The sequence below is a fragment of the Callithrix jacchus genome, chromosome 8 (assembly GCF_049354715.1).
Source record: "Callithrix jacchus isolate 240 chromosome 8, calJac240_pri, whole genome shotgun sequence".
NCBI classification, from domain to species: domain Eukaryota; kingdom Metazoa; phylum Chordata; class Mammalia; order Primates; family Cebidae; genus Callithrix; species Callithrix jacchus.
The window spans coordinates 115,468,157-115,486,209 of record NC_133509.1 but is presented as its reverse complement, the minus strand read 5'-3'; the positions used below and the strand labels follow the sequence as shown (position 1 = coordinate 115,486,209).

The 18,053-nt window shown below is 35.4% G+C and overlaps 1 protein-coding gene across 11 annotated transcripts in view; it reads left to right on the top strand.

Annotated features, from left to right (window-relative positions):
• Window positions 1-18,053, top strand: part of CEP128 (centrosomal protein 128) — a 449,218-nt gene that overhangs the window by 424,568 nt on the left and 6,597 nt on the right. For all 11 annotated transcript variants that reach the window (XM_078336006.1, XM_035261203.3, XM_078336005.1 and 8 more), the window contains one exon: window positions 16,348-16,456. In XM_078336006.1, the coding sequence (XP_078192132.1) occupies window positions 16,348-16,456 (109 nt within the window). The remainder of the gene's footprint in view (window positions 1-16,347; window positions 16,457-18,053) is intronic.

The following is an 18,053-nucleotide window of genomic DNA, read 5'->3' as shown; positions in this document are numbered from 1 at the left end:
ACAGTGTTCATTTCCATACGTCCTTCTTAGCATGTTTAAAACGGGCACTATACTTCCTCCCTTTCAAATAAAAATTAATGCAATTAGGACAAGTTATTGATACACTTAGTGTAAAGAGAGCATCCTGTGACTTTGTTCCTTTTTACTTTTTCTTTTAAATAGATTTGTGTATTCACAAGTAGTGACCTTGTCTCGTATGGCAATTTTTGAGTTCCCTAAATTATCTTCCAATATTCCCAGTCAGGTTTCATAAACTCAGGCATTTCTGTACAGTTTAAAGGAGTGCTGCTAACCTATAACCAGAAATACTAAGTTTAGGCTACGAGAGCTAATGATTATTGAGCATATTTTAGAACAAACCACAAGACATTTCTCTTTTTGTAGATGTTACAAGCCTTATATACATTATCATATTTAATATTCACAGCAATTCTCTCAGGTAGGCCTGATTATTTTTCCTCTTTTACCATTGAAAGACCCAAGGTTTTAGAGTAATTAAATGGTTGAATTGGGATTAAAACTTAATCTGCCTGACTTTAGTGATTTACGTCATTGGCCACTGTGCCATTAGAGTATAAATTTAGACCTCATATACCTGATTTTTTCCAGAAGTCACCAAATACAGGAATATAATTTCAATATGCAAAAATTAGTGTTCTCCAAAAATACATAAACATAATACATGCTCTTAGTTCAACAGAGGTCTAGATGCAAATGAAACATTTAAAACATTATTTCCCAGTACACTTAGAGTTGGTATCAGGTGAATTAGTGCTATCTAGTGGCACCCAAATTGCTATAAATCAATGCAATTTCCATAACAGCATATGGCAAAGCTATGAATGGTTAACATGTTCAGCAAGTAATCTCATTGGAGTTCTGTTTAAAATTACATTTGCAGCTGAAGAGGGAATCCGGCCTAGTTCATAAGAGAGGCCAGCACTTAGCAAAATGAAAAATAAGTTTGAAAATTTTGCAAATAGATAGTGCAAGTGTAGGATAGAGCCGCAGAACACATTTTATGGTGGCGTCATTCCACAATAATACTACTTAAATATTTTAAAACTGATACATTTCAGCAATGAATAGACTATCACCATATGTCACAGATTCCTGGCCTGAAATAATGTAGTCATTTAACATAAAACTCAAAGGAATGTAACATTTTTGGTAGTCATTAGAGAGGAAAATATAGGAACACATTTCTGCCAATTGTAGATACCAATGGTCATTTTCTCATTTTCCTTTCATTAAAATAAGTGTTTTAAAAAGACTGAGAGAGGGGGCAGCTTTAAAAGAATAGTGAGCTTAAATGAGTAGTGAGCAAGTTGTGTTCGTCATTTCTTGTCTTGTGGGTACTCAGAAGAGCCATCTCTGAAAAATCACTGATATCCTGAAAAAATGCTTCAAATAAGAGAAATAGGAACTCAAGAGAGCATGTGCTCCTTATTCCAACAGTTTCAGAAGACATTGTTTCGACAGCTATTAACTGTCCTTTCATTTGCTAAGACAGAATTCAAGGAAAAGGCAAATTACAGGGACTTGAGTTCACTGGTTCTACTGAAAACTACAGTTCCAGGAAATCAGTGTACAATTCAGTTTAATGCAACAAACATATACTGTACAGGTACCATATTGCAAAACACAGTACCTGTGGGTGTGGAGGTGGGGAATAAATGTATAAAGATGCAGAAAGCATGGACTTAAAAGAATAGTTACCTAGTCATCTGAATTCTAACAGGTAATTAGTGCACAGATGTTCTAGAGCAGAGGTTGGCAAACTGCTCATGGGTCAAATCTTGCTTGCCAACATTTTTGTAAATAAAGTTTTATTAGAATACAACCACACTCATTTACTCACATATTGTCTTTGGTTGCTTTTGCACTGAAAGGTAGAGTTGAATAGTTGCTATGGAAACCATATGGCCCTCAAAAACTAAAGTATTTACTGTCTGGCCCTCTATAGAAAAAGTTTGCCAACCTCTGGACTAGAGGATGAAGAAATTACTAATCTGCTTCTTCTTTTAAACATTATGTTACATATTTCCTTTTCCGTATTTACCAGTCAAAGAGATACTCTCCAAGTTCTTTGGAAAGTCATAATACTTATTCATTGAACAAATATTGATTGAGTATCAGCTGTGTGCCAGGAACTTTCTAGGTGCATGGGACTCATATCAGTGAACAAAATGAAACAGAAATCTCTGGCTTTCTGTTGTAATTGGAGGATATTCATGTTTTTGTTGTTGTTTTTCTAAACACAGCATTCATCACACATTTATTGGATTTCTAATGCAAAACAAGGCACTGTGATAGAAGCTCAAGAGAATGGCATAATAAGAAAAAAGATTTCCAACCCTTAGGAATCCTTCATACAAATAACTGTAGTATGGAAGAGAAAAGGGCTAAGTGCTATCAAGGTGGCCCCAATAAACCACATTGGGGGTTCAGAGGAAAGAAAGATGCTCAAGTGTCTTTTGAAAAGAGGTTTATGATGACAAGGCACAAGAAAACAGTTATCCACATCTCAGTTTGGGAGAGGATCACTATTAGAATTCAGTTGTAGATTCTGACTCTGTTACTGTTGACAGACAAGTAACTGTTGGAAGAGCAGACCATGCTGGCAACTGGTTTCTGTTATGTTGTTACTGTTGTAAGAAGGCACTGACACAGCCAACATGACCACACTGCTGGTGTAGGGAAGGGTTAGCAGGAAGTGGGCAAGTCGGGTTCTCTGTCAGTCAATCCTAGGCTAGAGCCATCTCCTCTGTTTATTCTTGTGGCAATCACCAGGACAAAAAATGAACAGCTTTCTAGAAACCTGTCAAGATTTTGAGCAGGACCAACAGCCACAATTATGAGAGCATAATGTAATATTGCCTTAAGTTGACCAAGCTAACTGGACAAAGCCTGATCTAAAAGCTTATACTTAGAAATCATTTCTAAGCTAAATCTCAGACAACATTTTCTCTGTCTTGGTGGACAAGAGAAGCATTTCATGGCCTCTCTTTCATCAAGCCCAATTGGATTTCTGTAGGACATACAGGCTTCCTTCCTGTCTCAGCTGTTTCAAATAGAACAGAATGTTCAAAAGTCAGCCAGTAACACAGCATTGCTAATTCGAATTCACAGAGGAGCATGATTTTGTCCAAGACATCTCCATTTATTACCTTTACCCATACTAAATATATGGTTTTAATTAACATTGGAATTTTTTTGTAAAATTGCAGAAGGCATGTTTATTCCCCATCCTTCCTCCCCATGAAAGAAAAGTCATGTTTTTTAACTTCTAGCTGAAGAGTTAGTATGCAGTTTCTTTTTAAACAAACAGATGTTTTATGGGATAAGATGAGGTAGGCTAGGAAGCATTAATAATGGCTTTCGGTAGAGTCTACAGAAGCAGAGTTTGCCAAAGCCCTGTCATATTTGTTCAGTGTAAGCATGTTCGTGATATAAATACATGTTTTGTTCCTGGAACTCATTTCTCCCTCATTGAATCTTTGTGATTTGTTTATACCTTGCTCACAGCAATTAATGGCTGTTAGCACTTCTCAAGTCAGCTATTTCTGTACATTATCTTCAATCTTCTGTAACAGTAGCTTCTAAAGCATGCTGTGTATGATTCCTGGTACAATTCAAGATTATAGGTGATGCATAAACATTTTTATTTTAATGACTATAAAAATATGTTACTAATGTATTACGTTAATTTTTATGGATATTGCTTAGGAATAGTAGCGGCAACCATGGGAGAATTTGAGAGCACTTTAACCCTACAATACTCCAATTATCTTATTTATATCTACTCCATGCTTTGATAAGAAATGACATGTAAACTAATACACAAATACAGCTCTGTGCTTCTCTCTATCCTTTAAGCCTCCCCTATACAGACTGAGAATGCAAGTTGAATGTAAACAGTAGTAAAACTATAGGTGAACAATGACATTTGAGAAATGCTCTTCTATTAGATTGAATGGGCTTCTGAAGGCAAGCACTGCCTTGACTCCAAAATATACAGTGAGTACAAAATACATGTTAAATTGGTGATTTAAAAACTTTAAAAAAAATTGTTTTCTAGTTTCAGCCATTCTAAAATTCTAACAAAAATTTAATTGCTATTTTTCCAGTCATGCTTACATGACACATTTAAAACCTTACAGGCAATCAAATCATGCTGAAATATGAAGAGACTTTTATTTTCTTGACGTGATCAAGACTAATATGCTAGCCATGATATTTAACTAGTGAATTTCAGCCTGCTCTTGAAAAATTAAACAAAAGATTACCAGAATTGGTAGTTTTTTCTTTTTATAAAATCTGAAAATTGTATAGATCAAAAGTGCTTATTCAGAAATCAACATGGGTACTTAGATGAGCATGTAAATATTTTAACCTATTAAAGCCGCATTTTATCAAACCCAACTCCCTTAGCAAGCCACATGCTTTTACCCTTCCAAATAATTTACTTAAAAAAATATTAAGAAAAGAAAGATTGTAAAGAAATTTACCTATAGAAGCCATTTTTACTAATCTCTAATTCAAAATTCTAGGTACTAAAAACATAAGAAATACCAATTAAACTTATTAGTTTTAAACAAACATCATAATATATTTATCTAAACAGTGTTTTCTTTAAAATAGTCACTTTAAGATACTAAGCACTGCTTCCTGTGGGCAACCATCACTAAAATCATATTTGCATCCCTGACTTTGTTTCTTTTGTCAATGGAATATTTTTTTTGAGTATGCCTGTTTCTGGCAAATTTTTATCCATTATGAGTAAATTTGGTTTCTGAAAATGGATTAAAGTCATGTAAAGCCAAGTCTGAAATAAGACAAAAAAAAAAAAGAGTAAAATCTTTTCATTAATCACACGCTAGGAATATACAATTTTATACAATAAAATATCAATTAGATATTAGTCCTATTATGAAAACTAGTCAAAGAGATTCAAATGAATTTATCTAGAATAGTATTTTTATAAATTTGTTAATCTGGTAGATGAGTATTGCATTTTTTGTTTTTTGTTTGTTTTTGTTTTTTTTTTTGAGATGGAATCTCACTTTTTCACCCCGCTGGAGTACAGTGGTACGGTCTCAGCTCACTGCAACCTCCACCTACTGGATTCAAGCAGTTCTTCTGCTTCAGCCTCCCAAGTAGCTGGGATCACAGGCATGCGCCACCATGCCTGGCTAATTTTTGTGTTTTTAGTAGGAATGGGGTTTCACCATGTTGGTCGGGCTGGTGTCCAACACCTGACCTCAGGTGATCCACAAGCTTTGGCCTCCCAAAGTGCTGGGATTATAGGTGTGAGCCACCATGCCCAACCTGCTTTGGGTTTTTAATATTGTTGTGTCAATTTGGATTTCCCATGGTAAATTTGCATAGTTAGAAGTACTGGTTGTTCATTGGTTCTGTCTGGATAGATTAGAATCATAAAATGTTCGTGCTGAGAGGATCTAGAGATGATCTGGTGTAGCCCTGTAATTGTTTTACATAAAGAAACTGAGAATGTGAGAGTAGTAATCTCCTGTTCCCCAGCTTCCACGGCAGCAAACTTTAATTTCTCCACTTTGGTCAAGAAAGGATTGTCATGTGACCATTTGTTAAGTTCTTTAGTGTAGGCGGCACTGTGCTAAATTGTCGAGTATTTGGATGGGTAGATGGAAAAATGAGTAGATTGAAAGACGGGTAGATGAAGACAATGATAGCCTCACCCCCTTGAAGGTAAAAATATAAAAAAGCGGCCACAGAGACGGAGATATGAAGGGTGGACTTTAAGTAAAATATCTGCCCAGATTAAACTTTCAAATAGGAGTAAAGTTTACTGAGGAAGAGATTAAATTTTCTTGAGCACTGATAGAGAATTGGGAATTCAGAGAAGGGCAGAAATGGAGGAACATTGCATTATTAGGCTAGAGAAAAATTCAGGAAAATATTTTTTGCCACAGATTCTGAAATACATACATGTTTGTTCCTTCTCTCCAGGGGAAGGGCTGGACAAATTAAAATTTAAAAAAATTAAATGTATCATTTGTTTTATACACTTTGAACTTATAATATTCCAGAGAGAAAAATACTTGGTGGGTATCATTAAATATTAATCATTAGAGATCAGTTTAGCAAAGACATTTAGTCAGGTTGGAGCAGCTTTTAAAAAACCAATTACAATGTGGGTTATGAAAGAGAAGTGGAAGAAGCCCAGGAAAAATATTAGAAAATGCAAGTCCCTTCACCCAGTGGAACTTTTGCAGAGAATTCTGGCTAACTAGCTTGTTGAGACTTAGGACAGCAATGAAAATAGGTCCTTGTGCTAAGTATATAAGAATTGGTAAGAAGCAAAAGCTAGGATTATTAGAATTGCAAAGAGTGTTCCTTTTTAACAAATATTTCCTTTTTAATACTTAAGCTTTTGGTAAAAGATAGCTAGGAATTGGAAACATTCATTTATGGTCACCTTATAAAATTTACTTTTATAGAAGTTCCACAAATTAATTTTCATTATAGAATTAGAGTAGATGACAGTTTTTTTTTCCATATTCTATTATTTTGATTGTTCAAAGGCATTTTGAAATATGTTTATTTTAGGGTAGTCTTTTACAGTTAACTTGGCTAGTTTTGTTTCAAGGTAATATGAGAAATTCTGACAATATTTTGAAGACTTATATTAGAACTTAAAGATATAGTAGAATTAAACCTCCTCATTTTCCAAAAGTGAAAAAAATAAATGTGAGTGGTTGAATGATGAATAAGTCAACAGTTGTAAAGGGAAGAAATAACAGTTATAAATGTGTATTCACCTATTAACAGCGTCAAAATATATGAAGAACAAACTGATAGAATTGTAAGGAAAAATAGACAAATACACAAGTATAGTTGGAGATTTCTACGTTCCTTTCTCAGTAATTCATAAAATAGTAGGCAGAAAGTCTGTGAAAATACAGAAGAGTTGAGCGACACTATAGAACAAGTAGGTGTAATTGACATCTATAGAATACTTCCCCAACAACAGCTAATTACACAAAATTTTCATGTACACATTGAACATTTTCCAGGGTAGACTATATTCTGACTCATAAAACAAATTTCAATAAATTTAAAATGATTGAAATTGTACAAAATTTGTTGTCTCTCCACAATAGAATGAAGTTAGAAATTAATAACAGAAAAATACTTAATAAGTTCCCAAATATTTATGCATAAAACATGATACTTTAAATAATCCATGGATGCGTCAAGAAATAAACCAAAAGAAAAATTAGAAAATATTTTACCTATATAAAAATTAATACAGAATTTATCAAAATCTGTGAGATCATCTAAAAAGTGTTCAGAGGGAAATTTGTAACACGAAATATGTATATTGCAAAAGAAAAAGGTTTCAGATCAAGTCTACGCTTCCACTGTAACAAACTAGAAAACAAAGAGCAAATTAAACCCAAAGTAAGTAAAAGCAAGAATATAGTAAATTTAAGAGCAATGAAATTAAAAAGAAAAGAAAGAAAATAAATGACCTCAAAGCACATTCTTTGAAAAACTCAGTAAGAATTAAAAACCCCTAGCCCGACTGATATTAGGAAAACAATAGAAGGTACAAATGGCCAATATTAGGAATGAAAGAGGAACATTACTACAGCTCCTAATGATATTAAAGAATAATTAGGAGGAGGAGGCAGAGAGAGATGGTCAAATAGAACCCTCCAGCAATCGTCCCCCTATCTCTGTCTTAGGAAAACCAAACGGAACAACTAACTATCCAGACAAAAAAGCACTCCTATAAGAAACAGAATTCAGGTGAGCAAGCACAGTATCTGGTTCTAACATTTTATCAAGGAAAAAGGGACTGAAGAGAGTAGGAAAGACTGTCTTGAATTGCCTACATTTCCACACTCCTCCCCCATCCTTTGGCAGCAGCCACGTGGCGAGAGAGAAAATCTGTGTGTTTTGAGGAGAGAGAGAACAGTGATTGTGGTGTGGAACTTTGCATGGGAGCTCAGTTCTTCCCTGTCACAGTGGAAAGCAACACAAGTCAGAATTTAGCAATATCCATGGAGGGAGCATTTAGACAAGCACTAGCCAGAGGGAAATCATCTATCCTGATAGTTGGAATCTGAGTTCTAGCAAGACCCTGATTCCAGATCTTAGCCTCTGGACAACATTTCTGGACCTGCCTTAGACCAGAGAGGAGCCTGTTGCCCTGAAGGGAGAAACCCAGGCCTGGCAGCATTCACCAAAAGCTGAATGAAGACTCCTCAACATTAACTGGTTGACAGTTGGTTGAGTGAACATCGGTAGTAGCCAGGCAGTACCATGGACCTGGGGCTTGGTAGCCACAGAGAGACTCCTTCTGCGTGAGGAAAGGAGAGTGAAAAGAAGGAAGGACTTTGTCTTGTAGCTTGTGTGTCAGCTCAGCCTCAGTAGAATAGAGCACCAGGTATATTCCTAAAGTTTCCAACTCTGGGCCCTGGTTCCTGATGGCATTTCTGGATCTGGCCTGGGCTGGGACAGAGCTCACCACTCTGAAGGAAACTCCACAAGCATGGCTGGATTCACCACCTGCTAACTGAAGAAGCTACAGGCCTTGAGTTAACATGAGCAGTAGCCAGGTGGTAGTCACCATGGACCCAGCACAGTCCTAGTGGTGATGGCCACAGGGATGTTTCTGTCACCCCCTCCCCCATCTCCAGGCAGCCTATCATGGAGAGAGAGAGATTTCATTTGTTTGGCAGAAATTAGGGGAAGAGAACAAGAGACTCTGCCTGGTAACCCAGGGAATTCTCATGGATCTTATTCAAGACCACCAGGCAGTACCTCTATGAGTCTGCAAGAGTCACAGTGATACTGGACTTCAGGTGCCCTCTAATGCAGACACAACTGCAGTGACGAGAGACTTAAATTACAATGCTCAGTTCCCTCTGAATACTTGGAAAACCTTCTCAGAAAGGACGGATCCAAACAAGCTCAGACTGCAAAGACTACAATAAACTCTTCAGGACTCAGACATCAACAAATATCCACCAGCATCAGAACCATCCATGAAAACATGCCCTCCCCAAACAAACTAAATAACACAACAAAGACCAATCCTGGAGTGACAGAAATATGTAACCTTTCAGAGAATTCATAATAGCTGTTTAAATAGCACCACAAAATTTAAGGTAACACAAAGAAGGAATTTAGAATCCTATTAGATTAATTTAACAAAAAGATTGAAATAATATTAAAAAATCAAGCAGAAATTCTGGGGCTAAAAAATCTAATTGACATACTAAAGAATGCATCAGAGTCACTCAAAGGAAAAATTGCTTGAGCAGAAGAAAGAATTAGTAAGCTTAAAGACAGGCTATTTGAAAATATACAGTCACAGGAGATAAAAAAAAAATGAATAAAAAATAAGGAAGCATGCCTATAAGATCCAGAAAGTAGCCTCTGTTAATGAAAAGCATCAAACTTTGTAAAATATTCGAAGAGATTTATTCTGAGCCAAATATAAGTGACCTTCACCCATGACACAGACATTAGGAGGTTCTGAGAACATGTGCCCAAGGTGGTCAGGATACAGCTAGGTTTTATATATTTTAGGGAGGCATGAGACATCAATCAAATACCTTTAAGAAGTGCATTGATTGGGTTCAGAAAGGCAGGAAAGCTCTAAGCAGGGGCTTCCAGGCTATTGGTAAATTTGAACATTTTCTAGTTGACAGTTTGTTGAGTTTGTCTAAAGACCTGGGATCAATAGAAAGGAAATGTTCAGGTTAAGATAAAAGATTGTGCATACCAAGGTCTTCTTGAAGTCATATAGTGGCTTCCCTTAGAGACAATAGATGACAAATGTTTCTTATTTGGATAGTTAGAAGGTGCTAGACTTTTACTTAATCTCTTCAGGATTGGGAGGACCTGGAAGAAAAAGATCTAGCTATGTTAATAGAGATTATGTACAGATACAGATTTTCCTCCACAAAGGACAGCTTTGCAGGACCATTTCAAGATATGGCAGAAAAACAAGTTTTGGGGTAAAATATTTTGATTTGGGGACAAAAATCCTTGTAGTGTAATGTTATACCAGAGTCAGATTGGAACGTAAGTCACAATGTATAGAATTAAATAAAACCCATCTGATGAGAATTTATGGTCTGTAGGGCGCAACTCCCCAGACCCCTTAGATAGGAATTTGGGCAAGATTTTAAAATCAGAGCTTCTCCTCAAAAGGATGGATATAAGAGTTATTGCCCTTAAAGAGGAGCTAGAGAGAGAGCGAGACTGGAGTAGAAAGTTTATTCAAAGAAGTAATAACAGAGAACTTACCAAACCTGCAGAAAGGTATCAATATTTAAGTACAACAACAAGTAAATTTAACCTAAATAAGACTACCTCAAGATATATAACTCTGAAAGGTCAAATATTAGGAAAAAATTTAAAAGCAACGAGATTAAAGAAACAAATAAGTCTGCTGTCAGCAGACTTTTCAGTGCAAATCTTACAGTCCAGGAGAGACAGGCATGACATATTTAAATTGCTGAAGGAATACAACTTTTATGCTGGAGTAGTATATCCAGGGAAAATATCCTTAAAACATGAAGGGGAAATGAAGATTTTCCCAGACCAACGAAAGCTGAGAGTATTTATCAACACTAGACCTGTCCTGTAAGAAATGCTAATGGGAGTCCTTCAATCTGACATACAAGGATGTTAACAAGTAATACTATATCATTTGAAGGTACAAAATTCACTGGTAATGGTAAGTACACAGAAAAATATCTGAATATTGTAAGACTGTATTGCAGTGTATAAAGTACTCATATCTTTAGTATAAAGACTAAAAGATGAGCCAGTCAAAAATAATAAAAAATGTAACTTTTCAGTACATAAATGGTTAGGATAAAAATAGAGACAACAAAAATTTAAAAGTGAGGGGGGTAAAGTTAAAAGTGTTTTTTTTTCTCTTTGCTTATCTGTTAGTTTGCTTGTTTGTTCTTGCAGTGCTATTATTTTAAAATAATGTGTCATGTTATTTGCAAGCCTCATGATAACTTAAGAGACCTACAACAGATGCACAAAATATAAAAACCAAGAAATTAAATCATATTACCAGAGGAAACTGCTTTCACAAAAATTAAGACAGAAAGGAAGAAGACCAGAAAACAAACATAAAAGGAATAACAAAATGACAGGAGTAAGTTCTTGCTTATCAATAATAATGTTGAATGTAAATAGACTAAATTCACCAATCAGAAGACACAGAATGGCTGCATGGGTTGAAAAAAGAAACAAGACCCAATGGTCTGTTGCCTACAAGAAACACACTTCACTTATAAAGACATACGTAGACTACAATGAAAGGGGTGGAAAAAGATACTTCATGCAAACAGAAACCCGAAACAACAGGATTAGCTATACTTATATCAGAAAAAAATATATCTCAAAACAAAAATTTATAAAAGGAGACAAGGTTATCATATGATGATAAATGGGTGCATTCAGCAAGAGGATACACAATTGTAAATATATATGCAACTAACACTGGAGTACCCAGATACATAAAGCCAATATTATTGGAGCTAAAGAGTGAGAGAGATCCCAATACAATAATAGCTGCAGACTTCAGCATCCCACTTTCAGCATTGGACAGATTGTCCAGACAGAAAATCAACAAAGAAGCATAAGACTTCATCTGTAGTATAGACCAAATGAACCTGATAGATATGTGCAGAACATTTCATCCCGTGCTTGCAGAAGACATTCTTCTCCTCAGCACACAGATTATTGTCAAGGACAGGCCATATGTTTGGTCACAAAACAGTTCTCTAAAAATTCCAAAAATTTGGAAAACCAAAACCAAGTCTCATCTCTGACTACAAAGGAATAAAACTAGTAATCAATTTGGAAACTATACAAACACGTGGAAATTAAACAGTATGCTCTTGAATGACCATTGGGTCAATAAAGGAATTAAGAGAGAAATTTAAAAATTACTTGAAACAAATGAAGATGGAAGCATAGCATATCAAAACCTATGGGGTACAGCAAAAGCACTACTAAGAGGAAAGTTTATAGCAATAAGTGTCTACATCAAAAAAGCAGAAGAACTTCAAATAACAAAACCCTAGTGATGCATCTTAAAGAACCAGAGAGCAAATACAAAATTCAAATCAAAATGGCTTAAAGACGCCTATGACCTCGAATAATAAAAATACTATAAGAAAAAAGAAACTCTCCAGTATATTGTTTGTACAAAGACTTTGAGGAATGCCCCAAAGGTACAGGCAACCAAGTTGGAAAGCTGGAATCACAAAGTTAAAAAGATTCTGCACATTAAAGGAAACAATCAGCCACAGGAAAAGACAGCCCACAGAATAGGAGAAAATTGTGCAAACTGTCCATCTAATAAGGGGTTAATACCCATGACATATAAGGAGCTCAAACAACTCTGCAGGGAAAAAAAATCTAATAATTTGATTTTAAAACAAGCAAAAGATCTGGATAGTCATTTATGAAATGAGAATATACAAATGGCAAACAGGTATATGAAAACGGGCTCAGTATCATTGATCATCGGAGAAATGTAAATCACAACTCTGAGATATTATCTCCCCTCAGTTAAAGTGGCTTTTACCCAAAAGACAGCCACTAACAAATGCTCATACACTGTTGGTTGGGATGTAAGTTAGTAAAACCACTGTGGAGAACAGTATGGAGGAGTTTCAAAAAATTAAAAATAGAACTACCATAGGATTCAGCAATCCCACTGCTAAGTATACAGGGACCAGATGGGAGGTCGTTGGATCATAGGGGTGGTTTCCCCCATGCTGTTCTTGTAATAGTGAAGGAGTTCTCATGAGATCTGACTGTTTTAAAAGTGGCAGATTCCCCTGCTTGCTCTCTCCTGGTTCCATGTAAGGTAGGTCCTTACTTCCCTTTCTCCTTCCACCATGATTGTAAGTTTTCTGAGGCCTCCCCAGCCATCTGGAACTGTGAGTCAACTAAACCTTTTTTCTTCATAAATTACCCAGTCTCTAGTAGTTCTTTATCATAGTGTGATATCAGACTAATACAAGCTTGTTGCACACTGTAGGCCTGTATCAAAATACCGCATGTACCCCATAAATATATACACCTCTTCTGTACCCATAAAAAGTTTTTAAATAACTTAAAAAATGTGTTTAGAAAATATTATGAATAACTCTACCAATAAATTTTTCAACTAAAATGAAAGTGATGTTTTTAAAAGCCTTAAAATGTATCATTCAGTAATTTCAATTGTAGGAATTTATGCTAAATGCATAAAAATTAAACAAATTTAAAAATATTTGTTGAATAATGCTAAATGCACAAAAATTCAACACATTTTGAAATATTTGTGGAATAATTTTTCTCCTGAATTTTTTCTGTATTTTTTTAATTTGCTGGAATGAAATATGTCAGTGCTATATTTTGACTGTCATATGCCAAATAACTGGTTTTATCATTAAAACATTAAATTATTCTTTTTCTCTAAATAGAAAATATATACCAATGGTTTGATGCCAGTTGGCCTTGTTTAATAAATTTAAAACCATGTGTTTTAGGAAGAATGAATCGTGTTCAAATATCTTTGTGTAATTCATCCTTCCTCTGGTAGACATATTTTGAGGCCACCATTATACCATCTGTTTCAACAAATATTCAAACCAGTGTCGCTATTCCTCTCCTCTCACTGTCTTTCTCAGTTCTGGTGTCAGTAAGTAAAACGTCTGTTTGCTTTCCCTTATTGGCTTATAATAATCAAAACATCTTTTAGTGAGAAACCATTCATTATGCTTTTCTCTTTCAAAACCATGATTTACCTCAAACCGTGATTCATGAGAGATTTCTAACATTGGTTGAGATCATAACCCTCTTCTCCATTTATGCATCTTTCAATTCCAGCCACACATGTAGTATGTCACATTGAACTTCAGTAGCTAGCTTACCTGCCTCAAGTTGCCCAATGTCAGCTTATTCTAAAGTAGTTGTTGGAATACATTTGGGACACAATGTATATCCTTTCTTTTCCTTTCCAGAGATCCTGCAATGAATGACTTGGAATTTCTTAAGAAATTCTCATAGTGAAAATTGAAAATCACTTGGTTAAAAATTTCAGGGTCTTCATCTTAAATCTAGCTAACCTCCTGTATTAGTCTGATCTTGTGTTGCTGTAATGAAATACCTGAGCCTGGGTAATTTATGAAGAAATTGGCTCACGGTTCTGCAGGCTGTACAGGCATGGTACCAGCATCTGCTTGGCTTCAGGGGAGGCTTCAGGGAACTTTTACTCATGGCAGAAGGTGAAGCAGGCACAGGCACTTCACATGGCAAAAGCAGCAGCAAGAGGTGAGGGGAAGTGCCACACACTTAAACAACCTGATCTCTTCAGTATTCATTATTGCAAGGACGGCACCAAGCCATGAGGGATCCACGCCCATGACCCAAACACCTCCCACCAGGCCCCACCCTCAACACTGGGGAGTACACTTCAACATGAGATTTGGGCATGGGCAAATACTCTAACTATATCATCTCCGTTTGGTACATGAAAGCTAATGATCTTGAACCACCTGAGGATTACTTTCATGCCTTGGCTCAAATGGACCTTTTAAGAAATTTTTTAAATGTTTGCCCTTTCTTTTGCACTTACATATATTGTATGTGATGCAGAAATAAAATATAAAGTTGATACTTTGCATAGAGAAGGACAGATAATTTATCAGTCATGTTACACGAGGCCTTTCTCTTTGTGGAAAGGATGTTTTGAGAAATCTTTGTGGGCCGTGTAACCCACAGATATAGAATTTTTGCCAACATTTCTTGATTCCTTTGTCTCCCTAGACCTCACTGTTATCCTCAGTTATGGTCTTAACTGGTATTCCTGCTTCAAACCTTGTGCTGCTTCAATTCATTCTCCAAACAGAGGCCCAAGTAATCTTTGAAAAAAATAAATCAGAGTTTATCATCCTTCTTTAAACTCCTGATTGCCTTCTGATTGTACTTCAAAAACAAAGAAAGAATCTCAAATCCTGAGCCTGGCCTTGGATATTATTGTAATCACTTCCCCCAGGCCCAGTGTGCCTAAGCTGTAGGGCCATCCTTCAGTACTTCAGACACACCAAAGTCTACCTCATCTCCACATTCACTTGAGTCTGGAACGTCATTGCCTGACTGCCCTCCCGGATCCTTCTCCTCACCTTCCACTTTGTCCTGCCCCACAGATAAATTTTCACCTGACTAATTTCATGGATTCATATTCAACATTCAATTACTGCCTTAAATATCACCTCCCAGGAGGGTCTTATCTGAATCCTAAATCTAAACTTGCTTCTTCCTGTTATTACCTGATTTTGTTCAGTACTTATTATAGTTTTAAATTATATCATTTATTTGTTTAATGCCTTTGTCTTCTGCAAAACCAAAGGCTTCCTGATTGTAGACCCCAGTGTCTTGCTTGCTCTCAGCCTAGCACATATTAGGTGCCCAATAAATTATTGTGAATGAATGAATGAGTGAAAGAAGGAAAAAAACCCCACAAATATCATATATAAGTAGGAAACATTCATGGGAAGAAAGTGCAGTTTTACTGTTTATCAAAGGAAAGTATATTAAGCATCTATTTTAAATCTGTTAGTAACATCATTTTAAGTTATAGCTGAGATGTGTGGATAAGGACACATTCATATAAGGAGAAGGACCTTTTCTGGGTTCGTTTTCATTTAATAAATATTTGTTAAATGAGTGAGAAGATGAATATAATCTAGAAAGCAATCTAGCTAACTGTATTTTAAAACATCAAATTACATTTATTGACTCAGTATTTTTTCATAAGGATTTGTCATAAGGCATTGTCCTAAATATGGAAAAGGTTATGTGTTTAAAGATATTTCTCACCATGTTATGTATAGGAGTAAAACACTGGAAATCACCTAAATGCCAATAAAAGATAGTTGAGTAAAGCATAGTATATCCACCAAATAGTATGAGGGTAACTCATAAACTAAAGTTTAGGATAAATAGTGACTTCAAAAATGTTTATAGCATAAGTTTAAGATAAACACAAAGTTTTATAACTATGATTATAAATTCTATACATGGGGGAAAAAAGACTGGAAAGAAATGCTGATATAGCAATGGGATATAGCTATAGCAATTTCTTTTTTCCAAATTTTCCTTAATGTGCACATTATTTTATTTTTACAGTGATTATAATTCTATTGAATTGTGCATATACAACATAGTTTGTATATTAAGATTCAATTTCAGCTTTAGTACATTTAAATTAGTCTTGGTCCTTATATTGTGTAATCATTGACATGCTGTGCCTTTTTTTTTTCTTAGGATGACAGAACCTTTCCGGAAGGTTCCCACGCTCATGGGTTAGATCACTCATCCTCTTGGCAGGATCACAGTCGCTTCCTGTCTAGTCCAAGATTTTCATACTTGAACTGTAAGTAATGAAGTCCTGTACCCGTTTTTAAATTGGATTTCAGAAAATGTAACACATGGAAAAATTAGTTTAAGGCCAGCACATGACAGTAATATTCGTAAGTCTGAGAAAATCCTCATGAATCATACAAATAATATTCAAGGATACTCATAATAGTACACAATTTACTAAAAATATGTAGAATCCCTTCTTTTTAGACTTAATACTTCTCAGAATAACTTCATCGCCCAAGGTAAAAATCCTAATTAGGCAAATTTTTTATTCAGAGATTGCTGGTAACTATAGATGAGTGAGTTGTCTTATAATAAAATTCAAATGATCAAAAAATTGAAGGTTTTGCATCTAAATGTTGAGAAATATGTAATCTTGTACAAAGAGTAAGAATATTAGTACTATTACTGCTAGATTTCACTCTGTGACTATTCTATAAATCTTGATAAATGTCGTCATCACTGTCAACAATGTGTGAGCTCATTAGCCCAGGAGGCCATCTCCCACCATCTACCTACCCCCCATCCCCCACCTCTCTTCCCTCCTATACATGGTCTTCAAGTTTCAGCTTATATGTAATTTCATTAAAGAAACTTCGCAGTTTTAAGTGCAGTCTCTGTTATGAGCACCCACAGTGTGCTACAATTTTTCTTTATATCCTGAGGGTAGGAGCCATACCTGTTTTGTTCACCACTGTTTCTTTGGCACTCTATATAGTAGTTGGCAAATAGTAAATACTCAATTAATATTCAATTAATATTAAATTCATATGCATATAAGTTGTTTTTGTTAAGTCCACATTTATCTCAACTATCGGGATCCAAATGTTATTTAATAGATTCTTGTTTAAGTAATAATTTAGCTCTTCAGTTTACCATGGGCCTGTAGGGTTGTGTATTAAATCTGATAAATCTGTCATTTTAAATAGCTATCTTGCTGTAAAATAAAATACCAAAATAAGCCCCAAGGAAGTAGGCCAAATCCAAAGGTGATAATTCTCATTTTTGCTGGTTTATATTCATGGATTCATTGAATAAATATTTATCAGGTTTCTGATAAGTGGTTTGGTTTTCATTATTTCATGATTATTTTATTCCAAATGCTGAACATTTTTTTCTTCCTGTCCTAATCATTTTCCCAAGTGATTTTGTATCTACATAAACCCTATGCTGTTCTAATCTAAGAACCACCCTTCAATATAGACCTCAAGTTGATTATGGCACCTCAGAATATGATATACACATAGGCCAAATATGATGTCTTTCATATTTAACAATGGAAAACTTTCTCCAAGTCCTTTTAATATGAATGAGCATGGAGGAGGGAGTAGGGACTTAGCACCATGAAACACCAGAGTGTCCCAATTAGTAAGACATTCAAGAGCCTGGAGATAAACAGTACCATGATGTGAGCACAGAGGTCTTTGTACTACTGCTGTGATGTTTGCGTTATAACCTTCATAAACCTTTCTAGAAAGGTATCTAGAGGAAAGTGTTTAGAAGACATTAAATGGAAAACATCAAGATTTTTGGAATTTTATTTATTACTCTGATAGGCAGTGAAAGATCCTATATTTAGGTCTCTACGCTACCATTTCGTGACCAAC